This window comes from Rana temporaria, chromosome 4, assembly GCF_905171775.1.
Source record: "Rana temporaria chromosome 4, aRanTem1.1, whole genome shotgun sequence".
Taxonomy (NCBI): Eukaryota; Metazoa; Chordata; class Amphibia; order Anura; family Ranidae; genus Rana; species Rana temporaria.
Window position 1 is genome coordinate 26,879,974 of NC_053492.1, and position 27,468 is coordinate 26,907,441.

At 46.6% G+C, this 27,468-nt stretch overlaps 1 protein-coding gene across 1 annotated transcript in view; it reads left to right on the forward strand.

Annotated features, from left to right (window-relative positions):
* The first annotated feature begins 3,895 nt into the window (after positions 1–3,895).
* Positions 3,896–27,468, forward strand: part of SCARA5 (scavenger receptor class A member 5) — a 424,057-nt gene continuing 400,484 nt past the window's right edge. Inside the window, exons 1-2 of the mRNA XM_040348148.1 lie at positions 3,896–4,157; positions 23,866–23,992. Of these exons, the coding sequence (XP_040204082.1) occupies positions 23,881–23,992 (112 nt within the window). The 5' untranslated portion in view covers positions 3,896–4,157; positions 23,866–23,880. The remainder of the gene's footprint in view (positions 4,158–23,865; positions 23,993–27,468) is intronic.

Consider the following 27,468-nt stretch of genomic DNA (forward strand, 5'->3'; position numbering starts at 1 on the left):
ACGCTGGCGTAAATATGGGAGCAAGTGCTTTGTGAATACTCAGCTTGCCTCTCAATGTTACGTCGGCGTAGCGCATATGAGATGCGCTACGCCGGCTCAAAGATGCGCCGATGTACCTGAATCCCGGCCTACGACGCGCTGAGTTAAATGAAGTTCAATGCTTCCGAGAATGTTTTGACTTGATTCTGAGCATGCGTGGATTTTTGACCGATGGACTTCCACACAGACGGTTCGGTTTTTTTTTATCGCGTTTTTTTATCCATAGGAAAAATTTAAAACATGTTCTAGTTTTTTTCACCGATGGAAAACAAACCGATGGGGCCACACACGATCGGTTTGTCCAATGAAAACAGTCTGTTTTCATTGGACAAACCGATCGTGTGTGCACTGTAGGCCCAAATGGAGGTTAACCCTTTGAACCCCCACATTGTATTTTTATTATACAGTAAAACCTTGGTTTGAGAGTAACTTGATTTGAGAGCGTTTTGCAAGACAAGCACAATGTTTTAATAAATGTTGCCTTGATATACAAGCGATGTCTTGATATAAGAGTAGTGTCATGTCACAACTGAGTATAAAAGAAGAGAGGAGCCTCCAAGTGTAGCAATATGGTTACATTTAGCCACTTAAGGACCCCCTTCACGCTGATATACGTCGGCAGAATGGCACGGCAGGGCACATCCACGTACCTGTACGTTGCCCTTTAAGCCCAGCTCCGTGACCGTGGCCGTGGGACCCACAGACCCGATCGCCGCCGGTGTCCCACAATTGGTCCTCCGGAGCTGAAGAACGGGGAGAGGTGAGTGTAAACACAGCTTCCCCGTTCTTCACTGTGGCGCTGTCATTAATCGTGTGTTCCCTCATATAGGGAAACACGATCAATGACGTCACACCTACAGCCACACCCCCCTACAGTTAGAAACACATATGAGGTCACACTGAACCCCTTCAGCGCCCCCTAGTGGTTAACTCCCAAACTGCAATTGTCATTTTCACAGTAAACAATGGCCCAGATTCAAAGACCTCCGCGCAATATTTGCGGAGGCGCAGGGCAATGATTTTGCCCTGCGCCCCCGCAAATATTTTGCTCTGCCCTCGATTCACGGAGCGCGCGCAATTTAAATGATCCCGCCGGGGGCGGGAATCATTTAAATTAGGCGCGCCGAGCGTAGAGCGCATGCTCCGTCGGGAAACTTTCCCGACGTGCATTGCCGCAAGGACGTCATTTGCTTCAAAGTGAACGTGAATGGCGCCATTCACGAATCACTTACGCAAACGCCGTGAAATTCAAATTTCACGGCGCGGGAACGGCGGCTATACTTTAGCATTGGCTGCCCCTACTATTAGAAGGGGCAGCCTTGCGCTAAAGTTGCCGTATGGAAACTCCGTACCTGGCTTGCGCAGGGCCCGCGCAAGTTTGTGAATCAGTGGTAGTATGCAATTTGAATACTACACGCTGATCACAATGGGAGCGCCCCCTAGTGGCCCACGCAAGAATGCAGCCTAAAATCTGCGTGGCATAAGAGCCTTATGCCGCGCAGATTTTAGGCTGCAGTCGAGGTTCCTGAATCAGGAGCATTCGCTACACCGGAGCAAGTAAGCAATTGCGCCGTGTAACTTACGGGCGCAATTGCTTCTTGAATCTGGGCCAATGCATTTTTATAGCATTTTTTGCTGTGAAAATGACAATGGTCCCAAAAATGTGTCAAAATTGTCCGAAGTGACCGCCATAATGTCGCAGTCACGAAAAAAAATCGCTAATCGCCGCCATTAGTAGTAAAAAAATATTAATAAAAATGCAATAAAACTATCTCCTATTTTGTAAACGCTATAAATTTTGCGCAAACCAATCGTTAAACACTTATTGCGATTTTTTTTTTTACCAAAAATAGTTAGAAGAATACGTTTCGGCCTAAACTGAGGAAAAAAAATGTTTTTATATCTTTTTTGGGGAATATTTATTATAGCAAAAAGTAAAAAATATAGTTTTTTTTTCAAAATTGTCACTCTATTTTTGTTTATAGCGCAAAAAATAAAAACCGCAGAGGTGATCAAATACCACCAAAATAAAGCTCTATTTGTGGGGAAAAAAGGACGCCAATTTTGTTTGGAGCCACATCGCACGACCGCGCAATTGTCAGTTAAAGCGACGCAGTGCCAAATCGCAAAAACTGGCCAGGTCCTTTACCTGCATAAAGGTCCGGGTCTTAAGTGGTTAATGAAGATACAACATTTAGCAACTTATTGCTACACTTAGAGGTGCCTCTCTTCTCATTTATACCCTGTAAAAAAATGCTTTGATATGCAAGTGCTTTGGATTACAAGCATGTGTCTGGGACATATTATGCTCGCAATCCCAGGTTTTACTGTATAAGAGCCTAAAGAAAATGAAATCTGGACTTTTTACACCCTGCTTTTGGTGCTTTACTCCTTGTACACCCGGGGCCAGATTCAGGTACTTGCACTGCGGCGTAACGTATCTCATTTACGTTATACCAACGCAAGTTTTCAGAGCAAGTGCTTGAATCACAAAGCACTTGCCTGTAAACTTGCAGCAGCGTAGCGTAAATCCGTCCGGCGCAAGCCCACCTAATTCAAATGGGGCGTGTGTCATTTAAATTAGGCGCGTTCCCGCGCCGAACGTTCTGCGCATGCTCCGTTTGGAAATTTCCCGCCGTGCTTTGCGCGAAATTACGGCGCATCGGCGTGTTTTTTGAACGGCGACGTGCGTTACGTCCTTTCGTATTCCCGGACTTCTTTACGCAAAAAAAAAAATATTCAAATTCGACGCGGGAACGACGGCCATACTTTAACATGGATGGTCTAATTTTACACCACCTAAATAGCACTCGTAACTTTACGACGGGAAAAGCCGACTAGCGACGACGTAAGAGAATGCGACGAACGCGCGTACCTTCGTGGATCGCCGTAAACAGCAAACTCCGCCCAGCGGGCGCCGGAGTATTACACCTACGATCCGAAGGCGTACGCCTGTCGGATCGAAGCCAGAATCCGTCGTATCTTGGTTTGAGGATTCCAAATCAAGATACGACGCGGCAAATTTTAAAGTACGCCGGAGTATCAGCAGATACTCCGGCGTACTTTTTCTGTGAATCTGGCCCCCAGTCTCTGCTCAAGCAAAGAACTGGCCACTCACAGAACTGGCCACTCACAGAACTGACCACTCACAGAACTGACCACTGACAGAACTGACCACTGACAGAACTGACCACTGACAGAACTGACCACTCACAGAACTGACCACTCACAGAACTGACCACTCACAGAACTGACCACTGACAGAACTGACCACTCACAGAACTGACCACTCACAGAACTGACCACTCACAGAACTGACCACTCACAGAACTGACCACTCACAGAACTGACCACTCACAGAACTTCCTTTACACTGCTCAGGATCTGGCTGAGAAGATCTACTATTTTAGGAATCCAGCATACTACATTTTTCTTATACTTCCCACATTAGTCATTGCTGTCTGTGTCCCCACTGGGGAGATTCATCCTCATTATCAGACCATTATCCAATAGAAAGTGATAAAATATCCAAACTGAATAAGTGTGGAAAAAACGCTGCCCTACTCAATCCAAACCTGTACAATAAAGTTTTGTCTCCACATACACTTTGAAGTTCAACCTCAATTTCCCTTTGTCTGCAGTTAGCAATACCGCCACAAGAGGGCAGCGTCCTTCCAGCATGAGCCAACATTTCTGCATCAGGCAACACTGAACTTTAAAAAAAAAGAAATAAAATTAGGACTGAACATTTTTGAGGCTCATCAATACATCCTATTTTTTTTCCTTCCAAAAGAAAAAAAAAAGTGGGAGGTTGCATTGTGTGGTTTGTCAAATAAGAAATAAAACCATCTTTCTTTTTTTTTTTTTTTTCTATCCTCCCAAAACAAGGTGACTGCAAAACTCCACTTCTCAAAACATGTGAGTGGAGAAGAGGCATGCAGACAGGACAAGAGAAGCTTGGCTGAACTTATCTCACATACACGTTGGGTTTCTGAAGCAGAGATTGGGAGAAGTCCTTCCACATGTGGCAGGAGGAACACTTGTGATCTGCACTCATTGGAGTTGAACCGTCAGCGCGAGGAGCGCCGGAACTTCTGGGAGAGCACCTGGTAGGACAGGTGAGTGGCCTTGTTTTTAGATAATTTTTTTTATTTTTTACTTAATTGCAAAAAAAAAAAAAATATTCTCCTGTGTTTGGTTAATACTCAGGATATAATTTCATTTATTTTTATTTTATATTGTTTTTATTTATTTATTATTTATTTTTTATTATACAGGATTTATATAGCACCAACAATTTGCATAGTGCTTTTTATTTTATTTGTATGTATTCTCCTGTGGTTGGTTAATACTCAGGATATAATTTCATTTATTTTTATTTTATATTGTTTTTTGTATTTATTATTATTATTATTATTATTATTATTATTATTATTATTATTATTATTATACGGGATTTATATAGCACCAACAGTTTGCACAGTGCTTTTTATTTTATGTTTATGTATTCTGCTGTGTTTGGTTAATACTCAGGATATAAATGCATTTATTTTTATTTTATATTGTTTTTATTTATTTATTATTTATTTTTTATTATACAGGATTTATATAGCACCAACAGTTTGCACAGTGCATTTAATTTTTTTATGTATTCTCCTGTGTTTGGTTAATACTCAGGATATAAATTCATTTTTTTATATTGTTTTATTATTATTATTATTATTATTATTATTATTATTATTATTATACAGGATTTATATAGCACCAACAGTTTGCATAGTGCTTTTTATTTTATTTTTATGTATTGTCCTGTGTTTGGTTTAAACTCAGGATATAATTTCATTTATTTTTATTTTATATTGTTTTATTATTATTATTATTATTATTATTATTATTATTATTATTATTATTATTATACAGGATTTATATAGCACCAACAGTTTGCACAGTGCTTTACAATATAAAGGGAGACAATACAGTTACACTACAATAAAATACAAGGAGGTTAAGAGGGCCCTACTCATAAGAGCTTACAATCTACTATTTCATTTTTTTTTGTCCACAAGCGGGCCAAGCTGTCCAGATAAAGTGACAGTTACAGGGTGAGGACAAACCATAATATAGATCGGGGGGTGCTTACAACTGTTGGCTTTTATGAAACCTTTTATTAACCAGAAGGGTCAGCATGCAAGCCAAGGAACTAGCAATTTAATATTTAATGTTTTTCAACATGCAGGCCAAGATTTCCAGAAAAAGTGACAGTTGCAGGGGTTGAGACAAACCATATAACACAGATGGGGGTTGTGTTATGACTGTCAGCTTTTATGAAAACTTTTATTAACTGGGAGGGTCAGCATGCAAGCCAAGCAACTAGCAATCTATTTTTTTTTCACAAGCAGGCAAAGCTGGCCAGGAAAAGTGACAGTTACAAACTATATAACATAACCAGGGGTGCTTACATTTATCATCTTTTATGACATGAGAATAGGTCCTGGAGGGAACAGGACCTGGGGGGGGGATGGTCCTGTAGGCAAAGGGTTCTGCTGCAAATAAGTTTGGTGGACATAGGTTTTGGTGGGAATGGGTTCTGGTGGGAATGGAGCCTGGTGGGAATAGGTCCTGGATGGAAAGGGTTCTTGTGGGAAGGGGTCCTGGTAGAAATGGGTCCTGGTGGGAAGGGGTCCTGGAGGGAATGGGTTCTGGTGGGAATAAGTCCTGGTGGGAATGAATCCTGGATGGAATGGGTTTGTGTGGGAATGGATCCTGGAGGAAATGGGTTCTGGTGGGAATGGGTCCTAGTAGGAATGGGTTCTGGTGGGAATAGGTTCTAGTGGGAATGGGTTCTGGTGGGAATGTGTCCAGGGGGGAATGGGTCCAGGGGGGAATGGGTTGGGTTCTGTTGGAATGGGTTCTGGTGGGAATGGATCCTGGTGAGCATCGTTCCTGGTGGGAAAGGTTCTAGTGGTAATGGTTCCTGGTGGGAATGGGTCCTTATGGTAATGGACCCTGGTGGGAATAGGTCCTGGAGGGAACAGGTGCTGGTGGAAGCGGGTCCTGGCAGGAATGGGTCCTGGTAGAAATAGGTCCTGATGGTAATGGGTCCTGGTGGGAATAGGTCCTGGAGGGAACAGGTGCTGGTGGAAGCGGGTCCTGGCAGGAATGGGTCCTGGTAGAAATAGGTCCTGATGGTAATGGGTCCTGGTGAGAATGGGTCCTGGAGGGAACAGGACCTGGGGAGATGGGTCCCGGATGGAAAGGGTCCTGGTGGGAATGGATCCTGGTGGGAATAGGTCCTGGAGGGAACAGGTCCTAATGGTAGCGGGTCCTGGATGGAAAGGGTTCTGGTGGGAAGGGGTCCTGTGGGAATGGGTTCTTGTGGGAATGGGTCCTGGTAGAAATGGGTCCTGGTGGGAATGGGTTCTGGTGAGAAAAGGTCCTGGAGGGAATGTGTTCTGGTGGTAATGGGTTCTGGTGGGAATAAGTCCTGGTGGGAATGAATCCTGGATGGAATGGGTTTGTGTGGGAACAGGTCCTGGTGGGAATAGGTCCTAGTGAGAATGGGTCCTGGAGTGCGAGATAAAAAGTTGCAAGGACCGCCATTTTTTTCCCTAAGGTGTCTGCTAAAAAAAACATATATATAGTGTTTGGGGGTTCTGAGTAATTTTCTAGCAAAAGAATTATGATTTTTGCATGTAGGAGAGAAGTGCCAGAATAGGACCGGTATAGAAGTGGTTAAAAAATATATATTTTTAACTATTTTGGGACAGTTTTCGTTTGATAAAAAAAAAAATCAGGAGATATCCATTACCATTTACCACCAAATAAAAAGCCCAGTTTGTCCTGAAAAAAAAAAACGCAGTGTAATCCATCTGGATGCACAAAGTAGTTGATGATTTGTACGGTTTCACTAACACATGTCAAAGTTACAAAATTGGGCGTAAGCATTTCGATTTGTTTTACCTTTTAGGTGTGATGGGGTTAAGGGAGTGGGGGGGGGGGGAGAGCACTTGCAACCACCAACCAAGTGCAAAAAAAGTAAAAAATAAATACAAATTTTAACCACTTCCCGCCTGGTCATTCGTATATTGACGTCCGGGAAGTGGTTGTGTTATCCTGATTGGATGTCTATTGACGTCCAGCAGGATAGCATGCCGACGCGCGCCCGCGGCAATCGGTGGTTCGGGGTGTCAGTCTGACACCCTGCATCTCCGATCTCGGTAAAGAGCCTCCGGCGGAGACTCTTTACCACGTGATCAGCCGTGTCCAATCACGGCTGATCACGATGTAAACAGGAAGAGTCGTTGATTGGCTCTTCCTCACTCGCGTCTGACAGACGCGAGTAGAGGAGAGCCAATCGGCGGCTCTCCTGACGGGGGGGGGGGTTTGCGCTAATTGTTTATCAGCGCAGCCCCCCCTCGGATGCCCACACTGGACCACCAGGAAGGCCGCCAGGACCCAATAAAACAACAATAAAGAAATAATAGGCAACAATAAAAAAATGAGCACAATAGATGCCAATCAGTGCCCACAAATGGGCACTGACTGGCAACATGGGCACTGACTGAAGTGATGCCCAGCAATGCCATCAGTGCCACCCCTCAGTGTCCATCAGTGCCACCCCTCAGTGTCCATCAGTGGCACCTCTCAGTGCCCATCCATGCCCAGTGCCGACCTATCAGTGCCCATCTGTGCCACCCATAAGTACCCATCAGTGTCACCTATCAGTGCCGCCTATGAGTGCCCAGTGCTGCCTATGAGTGCCCAGTGCTGCCCATGAGTGCCCATCAGTGCCGCCTATGAGTGCCTCTCAGTGCCGCATACCAGCGCCGCCTCTCAGTGCCGCCTCATCAGTGCCCATCAGTGCCGCCATATCAGTGCCCATAATTGAAGAAAAAAACGTACTTATTTACAAAAAAATAATAGAAAAAAATAAAAACTTACGTTTTTTCAAAATTTTCGGTTTTTTTTTTAGTTGTTGCGCAAAAAAAATAAAATCACAGAGGTGATCAAATACCACCAAAAGAAATCTCTATTTGTGGGAACAAAATGATAAATAATTGTTTGGGTACAGTGTAGCATGACCGCGCAATTGTCATTGCGTAAGTGCCTGGAAGGTGCGTAAGTGCCTGTTATGGAAGTGGTTAAAAATGTAAAAAAAAAAAAGTAAACCCCCGGAGCACGTAAATATAAACAAAAACGCGAACTTATGTAATCAACGGCTGAGCGACACATACTGGGCACCGCCACACACGTCGCAGCGAGAAGACTAATTCCAGAGCCAGGATTCCTAGATAACTCGAAATTCATGAGCTGCAAAGGGATTTCATTTGCTGGCAATGGACAGTTCTGGGAATCGTACTTTGCGGTCGCCTCGCCGTCTGCTGCTGACCCATTTAGTATCTTTTTGGTTGAACCGACTCTTCGTTTTTTATCATTTTTCTTAAAAATTGGGATTGCATTTTGTGAATATTTTTTTTTTTTAAGCATAGTGTTTAACTAAAAATCTAGGTATAATAAACAGTGGCGCAAATATTGGGTGACATGGAAAACTGCATGTCTCCATAAAGAGGACCTGTCACCTGCCCATGCTTGTTAGCCTTCTTGAGATAGAAATAAAGTTAAATGAAGTAAAACATAAAAAATAAAAAAAAAATAAACAAAAGTAATACAAACAAAAATAGTAAAAGCATCCATGTGTAGCGGTACCCCCCCGTAGGGGCTGCTGGATATTGTGGTCCACCTGTCAAACTGCCCAGCCCGGAATCAATAAGCTGATCAGTTGGAACCTTCTATTTACACTTCTGGAGTCCCAGGCCCAGATTCTTGTATACTGGGCGTATCTCTGCGGCGGCGTAACGTATCCGATTTACATTACGCCGCCGGACGTTTTTCAGGCAAGTGCTTTATTCAGAAAGCACTTGCCTGTAAAGTTGCGGCGGCGTAGCGTAAATCACCCGGCGGAATTCAAATTCGGCGGGTAGGGGGCGTGTATCATTTAAATGAAGCGCGTCCCCGCACCGAACGAACTGCGAATGCGCCGTCCGTAAAATATCCCAGTGTGCATTGCTCCAAATGACGTCGCAAGGACGTCTTCGGTTTCGACGTGAACGTAAATGACGTCCAGCCCCATTCACGGACGACTTACGCAAACGACGTAACTTTTTAAAATTTTGATGCGGGAACGACGGCCATACTTAACATTGGCTGCGCCTCATATAGCAGGGGCAACTTTACGCCGGGAAAAGCCTAACGTAAACGTCGTAACTTTACTGCGTCGGCCGCGCGTACGTTCGGGAATTCGCGTATCTAGCTAATTTGCATACTCAACGCGGAATTCGACGGAAGCGCCACCTAGCGGGCAAAAAAAAAAATTGCAGTTTAGATCCGACGGCGTAAGAGACTTACGCCTGTCGGATCTAATGGATATCTATGCGTAACTGATTCTAAGAATCAGTCGCATAGATACGACGGCTCAGATTAGGACTTACGACGGCGTACATGGCGCTGCGCCGCCGTAAGTCCTATGAGAATCTGGGCCCCAGTCTCCTCCAGCACAACGCTTATAGGTAGAGTGATTCTCTCTCCCCTGTACAATACTTGGTTCCAGGCACAGCTAGGCAGGCCACACTATTACTATGTCAGGGCTCAGCAAGTGCCATTTGCAGGCAGGGACCGCGGGCCCCTTTAGTGTAGCAACACAAAGTGGAAGAAAAGTCCTTTAGTGCTAGCTTTCCTATGGTGGGCTACTGCTCCCACTGAGTCCTCTTGATGCCCTGCCAGCCCTCCTGACTCCACTGCCCATGACATCACAGTCCCTCTTCTGGCTCTACATCCATCTGACTGCACTCTCCCAGTCCGCTCCAGCATGCCTCCTCAGTGTTTCCAACTGTGCCTGTCACTCACAAGCCCTCCTGGCTGCACTCTGGTGGATCCCTCCTGGAGACTTGCCCGGCAACACTGTCTTTCTTGGTTCCTCTTTGTGCCTCCTGTCCAGACCCTGCTTTGGATGGCTTCGACTTGCACCCGAACGCCTCAGGCCCAAGGTCACCCACACCCCCCCCTGACTGGGGAGTGCCTCAAAGGCCCCGACAACCTAGTGCTCCATCTCCAGCTTCTTCCACCCGACAACTCTTACCCAGCTGGGCTGACCCTGGGTATATCAAGTAGGGCCTGTCCTCTGCCAATCCAAGTTGGGGATTGGTCAGGGCTTCCTAAGACACCCCAGACAGCTCCACTTACTAGCTTACAGCTAGGCCTAATTAAATTTACCTGTACTACAACAATCATATTTCTAGCACCTACCTAAAGTAGAGAGTGCTACACATGTCACCCCTGTATACATTCCAACGTCCGGTGCAGGATGAGCACATCTATGTAAATCTAAACATATGTGATGTTTTGCCACAAATATCTTTGTGAAAGCAAGAATTATTGGGCCATCATTCACAGTGAACTCTAGACCCCTGATGCCCAACACGTGGCCTGTGGGCTATAAGGTGACCACATTTCCAAACTACCATTCAGGGACCCCCCCCCCCCCTCCCAAAAATCAGCTTGTGCTGTAACGAATCACAGCACAGCCATGGCGGCGGTTCTTCCCAGAAGCACTGATCACGCCCCCAAAAAGTCCTGCCGCATCACCAGTTTACACATTGACAGTACTTGTCCTGGCAGGTCGAGACCCATTTTACCTTGTTCCAGCGCTGGCTCTTCACTGCCCTGCAGTGATTGGACACAACAGGCGGGCTTTATGACTTCTGCAGTCACAAGCAGGGGGCGGGGATTGTGCCTCTCCAGACATTCCTGGCCAGGACAAGTACTGGGACAGACCTGCAAAATACGGGACTGTCCCGGGCAATCCGGGACACGTGATCACCCTAGTGGGCTATTGGGCACCATATAGATAGTGGCAGCGGGGGAACGCGCTGTGTTTTTTAGCACCCAGGACTGAAAAAGAGACTGTACTGTATGTAGGCAGAGTTATCTCCACTCATAGCACAAGTAAAGTGCCAGCCTGGGGGCAAACAGAGCAGTGGGGGAGGGTTTGATAGGTAAGTGGTCGCCGATGTGCATTGTGATGCACTGCAAATGATGCAGCAGGAAAATATGCTGCCCTTGTCTGACACCAATGCTCAGGGTTATCATTGCATTCACTGACACCAATGCTGAGGGTTATTATTGTGTCCACTGACAGCAATGCTGGGGGTTGTTATTATGTCCACATACACCAATCCTGGGGGTTATTATTGCATCCACAGACATCAATATTGGGGTTTACTATTGCATCTAATGCTGGGGGTTAATATTGTGGTCACTGACACCAATGCTGGGGGTTATTATTGCGTCCACTGATACCAATATTGGGGTTTATCATTGCATCCACTGACACCAATGCTGGGGATTATTATTGTGTCCACTGACAGCAATGCTGGGGGTTATTAGTGTATCTATTGACAGCAATGCTGGGGGTTATTATTATGTCCACATACACCAATCCTGGGGGTTATTATTGCGTCCACAGACATCAATATTGAGGTTTACTATCACATCCAATGCTGGGGGTTAATATTGTGGTCACTGACAGCAATGCTGGGGGTTATTATTGTCTCTATTGACAGCAATGCTGGGGGTTATTATTGTGTCAACATACACCAATTCTGGGGTTTATTATTGCATCAACTAGTCTACCACTGATGCTGGGGGTCATTATTGCATTCACTATCACCAATGGTGGGGTTTGTTATTGCATCCACTGTGGTGGGGTTTGTTATTGCATTCACTGAAACCAATGCTGGGGGGGGGGGGGGGGTTAATTGTGGTCACTGGCACCAATTCTGGGGGTTATTGCATTTACCGACATCAATGCTGGGGGTTATTATTGCATATACTGACACCAATGCTGGGGGTTATTGTTGTGGTCACAGACAACAATGCTGAGATTATTGTACTCCAATATCTCCAATGTGCATTATTAGCAGTGGGAAAATATGCTGCTGTTGTCCGACACCAATGCTGGGGGTTATCATTGCATTCACTGACACCAATGCTGAGGGTTATTATTGGGTCCACTGACCAATGCTATATGAAAACGTGCATTTGATAAATAGCTGCACAAATAATATGCAACGTAAAAGAAATTGCAGCAGCAACAGTTTTCAGAAAATTAATAGTTGTTTGACGGGGGTGGGGGTGGGGGGGGGGGGTGGTGTTAAAGTAATTTCTAGCAAAAATAAAAAAAGATTTTAAAATGTGTACAAAAGTGGTTAAGGGTTAAACTACAAAAAGTATGTGTGTGTAGCATGGTTTCCCTTTAGAGTCCTAAACGCGATAGCAATTACAAGCACTATTATAACAATTGCTTAGTCAGGAATTTCGCTGCATTGTCATGCTGCCAATTCATCCATTTCCCGATAAACCCGCCACCAATACGTTTCACACTCTCTGGGTCCATTAGGAGCCCCTCTCTGTATTAATTTCATTAATTTCCTCGCCATTTGCACCCCCAGGCCGGCCTGCATCACCTGCACAAATAGAGGAATATTAGATAGAATTAAAGTGTGGAGCTCCATGGACTCTCTGGTGGCTGATTTCTCCCGTTGTGAAAACAAGGTCCGATTACAAATAATTATCGCTAATATCCGGCAGAAATACGCAGACTTATTAACGCAAATCTCCGGCCAAATATAAGTAGATTAAAATAAATAACCCATTAAAAGCATTTTCTGCCTTTTGTACACACTGTACTTTATTTCGTGTGCCATCCCGGCTGCTAGGCCAGTGAGAGGGACCTATCCGGGTGAGTAATACCCACTCTGGTTAGAGTGGCGAGGAGAACTGTTTGCTGGGAACAGGAGTGTTTCCTTACTTTGATTATGCATCTGAACCTACCTACCCTTCCACCCCTCCAGGGCCGGCCTTAGGTGTTTAGGCACCCTGTGCGAGCACAAACACACACACACCTTGCGGGGATCAGTCGTGGTCCCGGCTCCATAGCCTAACACAGCGGAGAAGTCCCGGCAGAGAGCGGAGCTCCATTGAACAATTGTATGTATAAGACTTGTGACTTCACCCCCCACCCCTCCAGCCATCGCTCCTTGTGTGCGACTCCCCCCTCCCTAATCTCCTGGCCGGGCTCTCCCCCATATCTGGTAAATACAGAGGTCGCTTTCCAGGAATCCACTCACGTGACCGAGCGATACATCACCACCCCTCTGCTGCCACCTCTGTCCGCTTCTAAGAAGTACAGGCAACATCGAGCCATTTATCTTCTGCGGCTCGGCGGTGGATCGTTACCCGTACTGTGCGGAGGAGTCAAACTTTTCTACCTACACGGCTCACATTCTGCGAGCTGTGATGGCCGCACGGCGCCCCTGATGCCCATGGCGCCCTGTGCGGCCGCACAGCTCGCACACCCCAAAGGCCGGCCCTGCACCCCTCATCCTTTTCTACTGAAGTTCTCCCAAATAAATCCAAGAAAAAGAAGTGCATTGTGTGGACACTGGACCACCAGGGAAGCCTTCAACATGTGGATGGACAGGTACATCCCCCATGACCATCCACATGTTCCAAAACATGCCATACATATGCCAATCAGTGTCCACAAATGGGCACTGACTGGCACCATAATAGTGAAGTAGTAAAAACAGTGATGCCCAGCAATGCCACCCACCAGTAATCAGTGCCACTCATCAGTGTCCCTCAGTGCCACTTATCAGTGCCCATCAGTGCCCATCTGTGCCACCTATCAGTGCCACACATAAGTACCTATCAGTGTCGCCTATGAGTGCATACCAGTGCCACCTATCAGTGCCCATCATCAGTGCCACCTCATTGGTGCCACCTCATCGGTGCTGCCTTATCAGTGCCTGTCAGTGCAGCCATATCAGTGCCCGTCGTTGCATAAAAAAAATAAATCACAGAGGTGATCAAATACCACCAAAATAAAGCTCTATTTGTGGGAACAAAATTATAAAAAATGTGTTTGGGTACAGTGTAGCATGACCGCACCATTGTCATTCAAATTGCGACAGCGCTGGAAGTTGAAAATTGGCAGTGTATACGGAATTCACTTGGAACCAAATGTCTACTGCGACCTCAAATTAGGCGAAAGTGTACTCATGCTGAGGCTTCGAGCCATTTAGGGAAGAAGAACAATGTAATGAGAACCAGTGAGATGACCAAGTCTCCAGAACTCGTCCTTGCAAGACTATAAGCCTCTGGAACTGGAGAACTAGCTTAACATCTCCAGTCACCAGGAGGTATTACTTTGGGGTGACCACGTGTCCCGGATTGCCATTTTGCAGGTCTGTCCCGGGCGCATTCATTCCAGGACAATTCAGTGTCCCGGAATGAAACTACACAGCCACCCCCCCCCCCCCCGGGTCAATCCAGTTGTTTGGCTGGGGCCTGTACTGCAAAGGTGATCCTGTGCTGTCGGTCCTGCGGGAGGAAGCCACTTGATGAAGGGAGCCAGGGGAGGACCTATCCTGGAGAGGACCATGCAAGAGGCTGGTACCTTGAAGGAAGGCCTGGAAACGTCATCGAAGGATGCACCGCACACCGAGAGGCTTGACAGTGTCGCCTGCCGGATCTAAAAGTTCTAGTGAAGCAAATCTAAAGAGATCCGGGTGCTGAATCCTGTGGCAGAGAATTCCAGACCAAAGTGTCTCCTCAAGAAAGGAAGGTCTGTGGCAGAGACTGTACTTTACTTTGTGCGCCATCCCGGCTGCTATGCCAGTGAGAGGGACCTATCCGGGTGAGCAATACCCACTCTGGCTAGAATGGCGACAAGAACTGTTTGCTGGAAACAGGAGTGTTTCCTTACTTTGATTATGCACCTGAACCTACCTACCCTTCCACCCCTCATCCTTCTTTTCTTCTGTAGCGCTACCCCCGCAGAAGCCGCTGGTTGATTTTGGGATCGGCCTGCTAGGTCACCTTGGCAATGTCTAGGGGTGTAATTTCTGAAAACAGCAGGAGTGAATGGAGGTCCAGACATTCAATAAAGGTTTTCTTATGCTTTATTGCTCATGCCAAACACGGCCAACATCAACACGATTAGAAAGGTCAAGGTTGATGAAGGAAGAAGAGAACCATGCGGTATCAGGCCTGGATATAGAACTGAGCAATTCTCTGCTCTGCATTGAACCAATTTGAGAACACGCCACTCTACTCAGAGTGGGCAAAAATGTCCCTGGACAGACCCCTATGATAGGCCCGGCAGCCAGAGCGCCACTTTAGATATCACTGAGATAAGCAGGTCTTTCACACTGACCTGTCTTTAGGCCCCGTCTTAGGCCAACTTCAATATAGACACTTTAGTAAGTAAAGAACACTCCCAGTAGGCTAATTTAAAGAGGGTCCCTGGATGATAGTAAGCATACCTTCCAGCTACCGGACTTCCGATCCCAAACAAGGATCTTTTCAATAAGTCTTGGAACCCAGCGGAGCGCGAAGATCCCCTCTCTTTGTAGGATGCGATCCACTGCAGGATTCGGTCCTGGCCTGGAGGACCACACCAGCGGGGTCCATGGATGCGCGTACCCTAAAGGTGGGTACCGCACCTGGAACGGGGACCCAACGGGAAAAAGCACACCGAACACCTGACCTCCCTCACGGATATACCCTCTCCCAGCATGCCCCGCGAGGGAAAACATCCTCTGATTGGCCACTGGGAGAAGATCTGCTCCGCCAGAACCCCTCTGGCGCCAACTGCTGACCAAAGGTGACACTGCACTCCCTGACCACAGATTGACCCAGTGGACTTCTGAAATGACAGAGGTCCCAAATTTAAGCAAACACTTAGGCCTCGTACACACGACCGAACATGTCTGCTGAAACTGGTCCGCGGACCAGTTTCCGCGGACATGTTCGGTCGTCTGTACGGCCGACCGGACCGAATTCCCGGCCGAGTGGACAGGTTTCCAGCGGACAAATGTTTCATAGCATGCTATGAAACATGTCCGCTGGAAGCCTGTACGACTCACCGGACATGTTCGCTCGGCCGAAAAGCCCTCGCATGCGTCGAAGTGATTCGACGCATGCGTGGAAGCATTGACCTTCCAGGGTCGCGCACGTCGCCGCGGCGACGGCGCGGCGACGTCACCGCGGGGAATTTGGTCTGATGGTGTGTACAGCCATCAGACTAAAATCCGGCAGCGTACGTGTCCGATGAAAACGGTCCGGCGGACCGTTTTCATCGGACAGATCCGGTCATGTGTACGCGGCCTTAGAAGGGAGCAAAGTAACTCTCCCTTCTCCACTAAATTTAGGCGTAGTGCCCATGCTGAAAGCAAGGGGGCGCTACACTTCTAAAGTTCTCCCAAATAAATCCAAGAAAAATAAGTGCATTGTGTGGACATTGAAATTCTTCGGACTCTCCTTTCACCCTGGACAGCGAGAATACAAAGGTAACGTGCCACCCAAAACATAACCATCAGCTCCTGCGGGGGTAGTGCTACATAAGTATGAAGTGTGGAAGAAGAACAAAGAGAATGTTCAACTGGGTCTAAAAACGTAGCTGCTGACCTTTACAAAACACGTATTTACTAGCCCAAGAAGTCCAGCACTGTTTTCCTACAACTCAAAGCCTTCAGCACTGTCTTTGATCCCATGCTGCCATCTTAAATTTGGGTGTCGACTTTCTTAAAAGTCCCAGCTGACACCCTACAGCACATGCGTGAGGTGTGCTGACTGAATGAGAATGTCCCGAAGACACCTGGGATGGATGTTCTAATCCAAGGAGGCTGTGGGCAGGTTTTTTTTTTTTTGGCGGGCCCAGCAAAAGTTAGGTGGTAGGTGATCGACCGCAGCTGGTGAGAAAGTCAAGAAGAAAATTGTTCCTGAGTCACTGGAGAAGCGATCCAGTTGAGGCTCTGGCAGCCATCTTGGTTCAGGCATAGGACTATTTAAGGCCCTGGCTCCCAGGCTTGGTGCACATTTAATGTGTGGCTAGTGTAGGGACCGGTCACCCATCTGGCAAGGACAGTGATTAGAGGCAGGGAGAGGTTCCAGACAAGTAGGGAGACAATAGAGACACGCCATCCTTCCTGGAAACCTCCCAAATTAGATACGGACTAGCCAGGCTGCATTCTGCCCCTAAAGACAGAAGCTGTCTGCGCATCTGACACCTGCTCCGCTACACAGGTAGTGTTCCCGGTCACGTGTCTTTCCATCAGGTTTTTGTGAATTACTGGATCCTGCATTATTACAAGTCCTGTTCTCTGCAACTGGTTTCTGTGGGCTTAATTCAGATACATTGGCGTATCTGTCCGCCCGGCGTAACCTATCTGAGATACGTTACGCCGCTCTAACTTTGGGCGCGAGTTCTTTATTCAGAAAGAACTTGCACCCTTAGTTACGGCGGCGTAACGTATGTGTTACGGCATAAGGCCGCGTAATTCAAATGGGGATGTAGGGGGTGTGTTTTATTTAAATGTGTGTTGACCCCGCGTTTTTGACGTTTTATTTGAACGCATGCGCCGACCGTAAAATATCCCAGTACGCATGCTCGAAATTCCGCCGCAAGGACGTCATTGCTTTCGACGTGAACGTAAATTACGTCCAGCCGTATTCGCGAACGACTTACGCAAACGACATAAAATTTCAAAACTCGGCGCGGGAACGACAGCCATACTTAACATTAGCTACCCCTCATATAGCAGGGGTAACTATACGCCGGAAAAAGCCGAACGCAAACGGCGTAAAAAAAAGCGTCGGGCGGTCGTTCGTTTCTGAATCGGCGTAAATCCTCATTTGCATATTCCTCGCGTAAAACATACGGAAGCGCCACCTAGCGGCCAGCCTGAAATTGCAGCCTAAGATCCGACGGTGTAAGACACTTACACCTGGCGGATCTTAGGGATATCTATGCGTAACTGATTCTCTGAATCAGTCGCATAGATACGACGGCCCGCACTCAGAGATACGACGGCGTATCAGGAGATACGCCGTCGTATCTCTTTCTGAATCCGGGCCAATGTGTATTTATTGCCTCCGCTCCACGCTGCTCCTCCTCCCCACCTGCTGTAAAGCAAACTGGGTGATTTTGCTTATTTTCTGAATGTAGTGGAGGGGAAAAAATAAAACGCGCAAAACTACGGGCACCCTGTGAGTTGGATCCTTTCTCTTTGGCAGAAAACACATCCCCCAAATGTTGCTGTAGCAAGCTAACAAACGTTCTGCTCTTGTTAGAGGAATTTGGTGTTCCTTCTTGGCTCAAGCTTTCGAGTTTAGAAATATTCTTAAGGTTGATATGCATGTTTTGAGATCAACTCACAGAGTTCCAATAATATTCCAGCCTGTAGACTGTAAAGGACATTCCAAAAAGCCTTAATCTTTCATTTCTTGTAGTAGTTAACGGTTGAGTTTGAGATGTGTTTTGGATCCCTTTCTTGGAAGAGTGAACCTGCTTTCAGCTTTGCTTTTTATTGACTATGGGACATTACAGCCTACGCTATTCATTGATACCAAGTAGAATCTATTCCTCCCTCTACAGTGTTTCATGTGCCACTGGCTGCCACACAAAGCCAAAGGATAGGAGCCCACTAGGAACCGGTAACGACCCGCTCACGAACATATACGTCGGCAGTATGGCACGGCTGGGGAAAGTGACGTGTATATATACGTCACTTTGAATTCCTCGCGGTGCGCGCGCCCCGGGCCGCGAGCTCCGTGACCGTGCCGCGGGACGTCCGCCGGTGTCCCACGACTGGGTCACAGAGCTGAAGATCCAGGAGATGTCAGTGTAAACAAGCGTCTCCCAGTTCTGCCTAGTGACACTGATCGTCTGCTCCCTGTCATCGGGAGCAGCGAACAGTGATGTGTCACTCGTAGCAACGCCCCCTAACCGTTAGAATCACTCCCTAGGACACACTTAATCCCTTAGCGCCCCCTAGTGGTTAACCCCTTCACTGCCAGTCACATTAATACAGTAACAGTGCATTTTTATAGCACTGATCGCTGTATGAATGTGAATGGCCCCAAAATATCATCAAAAGTGTCCGATGTGTCCGCCATAATGTCGCAGTCACGATAAAAAAAACGCAGATCGCCGCCATTACTATTAAAAAAATAATAAAAATGCAATAAAACTATCCCCTATTTTGTAGACGCTATGGGGCAGATCCACAAAGAGAGTACACCGGCGTATCTACTGATACGCCGGCGTACTTTCAAATTTCCCGCGTCGTATCTTTGGTTTGAATCCTCAAACCAAGATACGACGGCATCTGGGTTAGATCCGACAGCTTCGTACGCCTTCGGATCTTAGATGCAATACTTTGGCGTCCGCTGGGTGGAGTTCTCGTCATTTTCCGCGTCGAGTATGCAAATTAGCTATTTCCGACGATCCACGAATGTACGCGCGGCCGTCGGATTCTCTTACGTCCAAGTCTAAACAATGACGTCCTTGTGACGTCATTTCGCGCAATGCACGGCGGGAAATTTAGGGACGGCGCATGCGCAGTTCGTTCGGCACGGGGACGCGCTTCATTTAAATGAAACACGCCCCCTACCTTCCCAACTTGAATTCCGCGCCGTTACGCCGCTTGAGATACACTACGCCGCCGTAACTTACGGTGCAAAATCTTTATGGATTCGAACCAAAGCCAGGTAAGGTACGGCGGCGTAGCGTATCTCAGATTCGATGCGCCGGGGCAGATCTTTGTGGATCTGCCCCTATAACTTTTGCGCATACCAATCAATATGCACTTATTGCGATTTTTTTTTACCAAAAATATGTAGAAGAATACGTATAGGCCTAAACTGAGTAAACATTTTTATATATTTTTGGGGGATATTTATTATAGCAAAAAGTAAAAAAAAAATGTTTATTTTTTTAAAATTGTCGCTCTATTTTTGTTTAAAGCTCAAAAAATAAAAACCGCAGAGGTGATCAAATACCACCCAAAGAAAGCTCTATTTGTGGCAAAAAAAGGACATCAATTTTGTTTGGGAGCCACGTCGCACAACCGCGCAACTATCAGTTAAAGCGGCACAGTGCCGAATCGCAAAAAGCGGCATGTTCATTTGGCAGCCAAATGGTCCGGGCCTGAAGTGGTTAAAGAAGAACTCTCATTTCAATATTTTGTCCCCTAGGGCAGTGGTCATCAACCCTGTCCTCAGGGCCCACTAACAGGCCAGGTTTGCAAGATAACTGAAATACATCACAGGTGATATTATTTGCGGCTCAGTGATTGCAGTATTCTAGACTGCATCTCCCCAAGGTAATACATAAAATCTGGCCTGTTAGTGGGCCCTGAGGACAGGGTTGATGACCACTGCCCTAGGGAACACTGTATATGTAGTACTTTGTCCCTTTTCAACACGCTGTGCAAAACTAGCTATGAGGTTAGGCATAGTGCACCTCTGCCTGACAATATCTGCTCCACATCTGATGCTTGTCTCAGCTCCAAGCTCTTGCCCAAGACAAGCAGCAGCAAAAGGAATGGGGGGGGGGGGGGCAGGCCCGGATTTCCCACAAGGCCACTGAGGCCAGGCCTTGGGGCGGCAGGGCTCCAAGGGGCGGCAGTGGCATGGAGTCCCCCGATGCCCGGAAGATACAGTTAAGGGCGGTAAGTTATGGGGGAATCCACTCGCTCGTTAACAAGTGATTGCGGTGCTGTCGCCGAAATCACTTGTAAAATATGTGCTCCCGTCTGTCCTCCCCTCTCCCCCCCACCCCACATACCTCTCTCTGCTGGCTCTGTCTTCGGGACTCCATCCTCCCCCCGGCCACCGAGTCTGTCTCCTGTCCCTGCTGCCGATGTACACAGTGAGAGGGGAGAGCTGTGCTCTTCCCATCTCAGCTGTGACAGGAGTTCTAGCACAGTGCTAGGACTCCTGTTTTGGAGGTGACAGGGTCAATAAAGAGAACATGTCACCTCCAATTGCTATCACACAGGAAATTGTTTTCTCCTGTGTGATAGCAAAAAGGTTAAGTGAAAAAAAAATTCATAAAAAATAAATAAATAATAAGAAATAATAATAATTAAATTAATAAAATAAAAAAGTAAAGAATAAGAAAAATAATAAGAAAAATAATAAGAAAATGATACAAAAATGTAAGAAAGTAAGCGACAAGCTACAAATAAATAATAAAAAAAAAGGGATGAAAAAGTAAAAAAACAAACAAAACATATTTGATCTAACCGTGCCGCACATTCTCCGTTGATTTGGGGGGGGTTCGGTTGGCGGGGAGGGGGTGCATTGTGGAACCTGGCCTTGGGGGGGGGCAGGGAGAGAAAATCCGGCCTTGGGGGGGGGGGGAGGGCATGTCAGCCTCCCACTGAGCTTAAGGCAGACATCCTGGGGGAGCCTGTGTCTTGGGCAGCCATCTTGGTCAGCCATCTTGGACTATATATAGACCCCTACTGGGTCACTTTGGCACTCCCACAGTGTAGATGGTGTTTTGACAGGGACAGACATCTACTGGTTAGGAAATGGTAGGTAAAGTCTAGGGCAGTGATGGCGAACCTTGGCACCCCAGATGTTTTGGAACTACATTTCCCATGATGCACTTTGGGGTGCCAAGGTTCGCCATCACTGGTCTAGGGAAAAGCTCTTGAGAAAAAGGGATATATATATAGAAAGGTCCTGAATAATTCTTTGGGGATTGACCTTCTTTTTGACCACACAACTGGTCCAACAATCAGGGGCTTCAAAAATGTAAATTTTTGATTTGAGATTTCAGTTCTCCTTTAATATTTTCGTATTACGTCTCACTACCACTCCCCACCCCAGTTTGCGTGGGTCACCTTTTCTTACGAAAACATTGGCACTTATAATGTTTATTGGAAACGTTCTCTGAAACCCAAATCCTAAAATAATAAGCTGAGAGTCAAATAAAACACACCATGGGTCTACATTCCCATTCTGGTTTGGATGGGGGTGTCATAACATAACCGATCGTTCCTAGATAACGATCCAAAGCTGAATTGGATGCGACCGCTAGACTGGATGTATTCCGTTCTTCCCATATCCAGGAGATAAAAAGATTAGCCCAAAGGGTAATGACCGCTAAATTAATTTTGTTTTTTGTTTTTTTTACAAACAATGAAAATTACTATTTCTTTCCATCCCTCCTCACTCTATTTACATAAACTTGAATTTGATCTTCTCTCTGCTATGTTTATGTGATTCGGCAAAGACATAACTTGATATTGTGTATTTTTCCATCCGATAATTGAAATGTTCTTAATACAGTGAAACCTTGGTTTACAAGTAACGCGGTGAACAAGCATTTTGAATAACGAGCAACTTTAAAAAAAAAATCTGACTCGGTTTGCAAAAGGAGCAGAATTCAAGCTAATTGGGTGTAGTACCGCATTTGGTCATAGGTGCCGGAGCCAAGCAGAGTCGAGCAGAGCTGATTGTACCGTTCGGAAATAATTGGAAATACTCCGTTCCTGGGTGTTTCCTTTTTGAGGGTTTCTGAGGTCAGCTGAGCTGTCCCCAGGCCTTTCCGAGTGGCTCTCGGGCACCCCCCCACCTCTGGCAACATGCGGTATTGCATGCCATTGAAGTCAATGCAGGACAAGTTATTTTAGTTTCCACTGACTTTAATGGGAAAACTTGCTTTGATATGCGAGTGGTTTGGATTCCGAGCATTCTCCTGGAATGGATTATGCTCGTAATCCGAGGTTCCACTGTATATATTTAACTGGTTGCCAACCAGCCGCCGTCGTTTCATGGCGGCAGGTCGGCTCCCCTGCAGGAGAGCCCGTAGCTATATGTCGGCTCTCGCGCAGGCCACCAGGGGCGCGTGCATGCCCCCCGCTCGCCCCCGACTCCCATGCGCGTACCCCACGGGCGCGATCGCCGCCGGGCACACGCGATCGCTCGTTACAGAGCGAGGACTGGGAGCTGTGTGTGTAAACACACAGCTCCAGGTCCTGTCAGGGGAGAAATGCCTGATTGTCTGTTCATACAATGTATGAACAGAGGATCAGTGTTTCCCCTAGTGAGGCCACCCCCCCTTCAGTTAGAACACACCCAGGGAACATACTTAACCCCTTCCCCCGCCCCCTAGTGTTAACCCCTTCACTGCCAGTGAAATTTTTATAGTAATCCAATACATTTTTATAGCACTGATCACTATAAAAATGCCAATGGTCCCAGAAATGTGTCAAAAGTGTCCGAAGTGTCCGCCATAATGTCGCAGTACCGAAAAAAAGTCGCTGATCACCGCCATTACTAGTAAAAAAAAATATTAATAAAAATGCCATAAAAATACCCCCTATTTTGTAAGCGCTATAACTTTTGCGCAAACCAACCAAATAAACGCTTATTGCGATTTTTTTTTTACGGAAAATATGTAGAAGAATACGTATCGGCCTAAACTAAGGAAAAATAATGTTTTTTTTTTATATATTTTTGGGGGATATTTATTATAGCAAAATGTAAAAAATATAGAATTTTTTTCAAAATTGTGGCTCTATTTTTGTTTATAGCGCAAAAAATAAAAACCGCATAGGTGATCAAATACCACCAAAAGAAAGCTCTATTTGTGGGGGGAAAAAGGACGCCAATTTTGTTTGGGAGCACGACCGCGCAATTGCCAGTTAAAGCGACGCAATGTCGAATCGCAAAAAGTGCTCTGGTCTTTGACTAGCAATATGGTCCGGGGGTTAAGTGGTAAAGATCAACTTGGATAATTCATTAAACAATAAACTCTTAATGCCATTGAAGAAATGTTGCAGGTTTGTTCATATAGGAACTTCCATGTTCTTCACCCTTATAAGTATTGTTAATGAGCACAAAACTAGGAGAAAAAAAATTCTGGAATTTATCTTTAAGTCATGTCTTCTCTGTATGTTTTCTACATAGACTCAGCCAATCACAATGGACAATAAAGGCATGTATCTCCATACATTTGACGAGAAAGAGAATGGATCCGTGTTCGAAGAGACCTTTGATGGGAAAAACCTCTCCAAGATGAACCTGTGTGATGGATGTAAGTACTGGTTTCCTTATGTTCACTGAAATATACAAAGCCACCACATTCCTTTTGCATAGAGAAGGGGAGTGTTAGAACCTCTAGCACAGCCCTCAAAAATTACACTCGCCTGCTCGCATTTGGCGATTGGGTATTTAGGTAGGGCGAGTGGAACAGGCAGAAGCAACCAGGATGCTGCTGAGGGATGAGAAGAGGCGCCCGATTGATACTGAGGGGATAACCCAAAATCGGCAACATTGGTGAGAGAGCTGAGGGGATTAGTGAGAGAGATGGGGGCAGCATTGGTGAGAGAGCTGGGGGGATTAGTGAGAGAGCTGGGGGCAGCATTGGTGACAGAGCTGGGGGGGATTAGTGAGAGAGCTGGGGGGAGATTTGTGATAGAGCTGTGGGGGGATTTGTGACAGAGCTGGGCATGGCATACCTGTGTATGATCTGGAAAAATATGATAATTTACAAGGGCATTTAGGGCGGGGTTAGGGGCGGGGCAACTGGTGGCGAGTAATTCTTAAGGCCTGGCGAGTAGCTCAGGACTTGAAATTTTGACCCCTGCTCTAGCAGTTTCTTGTCTTTGCCATCTGTGTTCCATTGGGAGGATTTTCATTTACTTTCTGCCCTATGGACACAAAGTGAAACCTCTTATACACAATTTTCCAAGGAACAGGTATCCCCATTGAAAGATTTCTTCTCCATACCTTGTATTCCTAATGGTGGGCGCTTGGAATGGAAAAATGGCGCACTCAAAAGTGACTGAGACTTAAATTATGACTGATAATATGCACATGGTGGAAAGAGTTTATGAAGTTCAATGATTCCGTGCATGTGTGTTTTTTTGCGCGTTGGAATTTCCAACAAGAACTTTTCCACTCGGAAAATTTGAGAACCAGCTCAAAAAAAAATTCTGTCGGAAATTCCGACAGAAAAATTCTGATGGAGCCTGCACATGGTCGGAATTTCCAACCAAAAGCTCACATCAAACTTTTCTTGTCGGAAATTCCGATCGTGTGTGCGCGGCATTACAGTTTTTTTTCAGGGCCTTGGGCTTGTGTCAATGACATCAGGTTGGTGTGAGATGCTCCTGAATTCATTGACAGGTGCATTTGATCTGCATTGTATGGGCATGCAAAACCCATTGGAAGGGAACAAAAGCCCATGAACACAAGTCTTTAGAAAGACTAGTAACGTCCCTTGCCGAGAAGAACCCCTTTTCTCTGCGTGGAAGTAGTGGTCTCTACAAACTTAGCCACACTGCTTGTAGATACTAGAGCTCTCCAACTAACAGGGAGCTGATTAATCTTTACTTGAAGAGAAGAAGAGGTTCTTTGTATAGCCAGCACCTTGGAGCCAGGGTTTGAAGGCAAGGACAGGTACTCGCAAGAACCACAAGGTGCTTGCATTTTGGTGAACATCAGGGATGGACTGGCTATTGGGACTACAGGGAGTTTCCCGGTGGGCCGGCTTCAGTGACAGCGGACTGCCGCCCCCCTCTGCTCCTCTGTCTCTCCCTCCCCGCAGCGCTCGCCTGGGGGGAACGAAGAAGCAGGGGGAGGAGCATTGGGGACGACAGAGGAGCATGGGGGGAGGGGACAGACAGCTGACTCAACAGCTATGGTCTGGGAGTTTCTCACTTCTACCTACACTTGTCCCATAAGGGGGGCACCGAACTGATTCTTTGCCCCGGGTGAAATAATGTCTAACTTCCCCACTGGTACTGCCTATAAGAGTACCAGTACCAGCCGTTCTACTCTAATAAAGTTGAGTTAGTGGTTAGTGAAGGGGTAGTGGGGGCTTGGGTGGCCGGGGGGGGGGGTGCGGGAGTTGTCCGGCCACCATGGGAGAGACCTGTCAAAGTGGGCCAGTCTCGATGAAGTCCAGGGCCAAATTTCTGTCCCAGTCCAGCCCTGGTGAACATGAATGGTTTCCTGGAACAAGTTTTTTTCTGAGCACTCTGTGAATTCTTCAAGCACAGGGGCATACCAACAGGTTGGTGAAACCGCCGCCCGCCAGGGGCGCAGGCCAGGGGGGGGGTGCAAATTGGCAGCAGGGTGCCCACGTGTCCAGTATTGCCCAGGATTATAACGTAATTCATATTTGTGTCCCATGTCTCGGGCACCTTCATTACGGGACAATCCAGTGCCCCGGATTCAACACCCTGGGTGACTATTAGGTAGGATTTATTTTTGTCACCAATCATGACTATCCCAGCAAGAACCGGGAATGTCCATCTGCTCCCCCTCATTCATTGAGATTAACATGCACTGATGATCAGTCTTAACTAGACCTCCATCAGATGCTGGTGTGTAAGGGGAATAGCTTATTTCCACATGGCCAACATGCACAGCAGGGCCCCACCTATGCATTCAGGGTCTCAGAGCAAAACGCTGTATACAGTCTAAACCACATACTGTTCATGTGCACCTGGAATACTTTCACATAGGCCTATGTTTTAAATGTGGTCCAGATAGTAGCTCAAGAAACCCAACTGTCCACTTGGGGCCCATGAAATATGACACATGCTTTATGAGGAGGTTTTCTGTCATCGTCAGGCAGGGGACTCCTCCACCAACCAGGTTTGTACTTGTAAAGCACATACTCTTCACCCCAGGCATTGGAGGCTTTTTGGTGCAAAAGTAGAAAGGTGCAAAGAAACATTGGCCCAGATTCAAAAAGCAATTGCGCCTGCGTAACCATAGTTACGCAGCGCAATTGCTTACTTGCCCCGGCGTAACGAGTTCTCCTGATTCAGAGAGCTCGTTACGCCGACTGCAGCCTAAGATATGCGTGGCATAAGGCTCTTATGCCCTCATATCTTAGGCTGCATTCTTACATTGGCCGCTAGGTGGCGTTCCCGTTGTGGTCAGCGTATAGTATGCAAATTGCATACTAACGCCGATTGACAACGTTACGCGAGCCCTGCGTACGCAGTTTACGTCGTTTGCGTACGTCGGGTTTCGCGTAAGGCTGCACATGCTAAAAGCAGGGGCAGCCAATGCTAGGGATACCCGTCGTTCCCGCGTCGCGAGGTTTGAAATATACGTAGTTTGCGTAAGTGAATCGTGAATGTCGCTGGACGCCATTCACGTTCACTTTGAAGCAAATGACGTCCTTGCGACGTCATTTACCGCAATGCACGTCGGGAAAGTTTCCCGACGGAGCATGCGCTCTGCGCGGGAACGCGCCTAATATAAATGATTCCCGCCCCCTACGGGATCATTTACATTAGGCGCCCTTACGCAGGGCATTTTTGAAGAGCGCCCACGCAAATTACGTGGCTACTGCTTCATGAATGAAGCGTAGCGCAAATAATTTGCGTAGGCGCAGGGTAAAAAGGGTACACTGCGCCTCCGTAAGGAGCGCGCAGCTGTACCTGAATCTACCCCATTATATGCACATTGAAAAATAATAATAATATTAGTCATACCATGTTTCCCAGAAAATAAGACCTAGCGTTATTTTCTAGGAGGGCTACAATATAA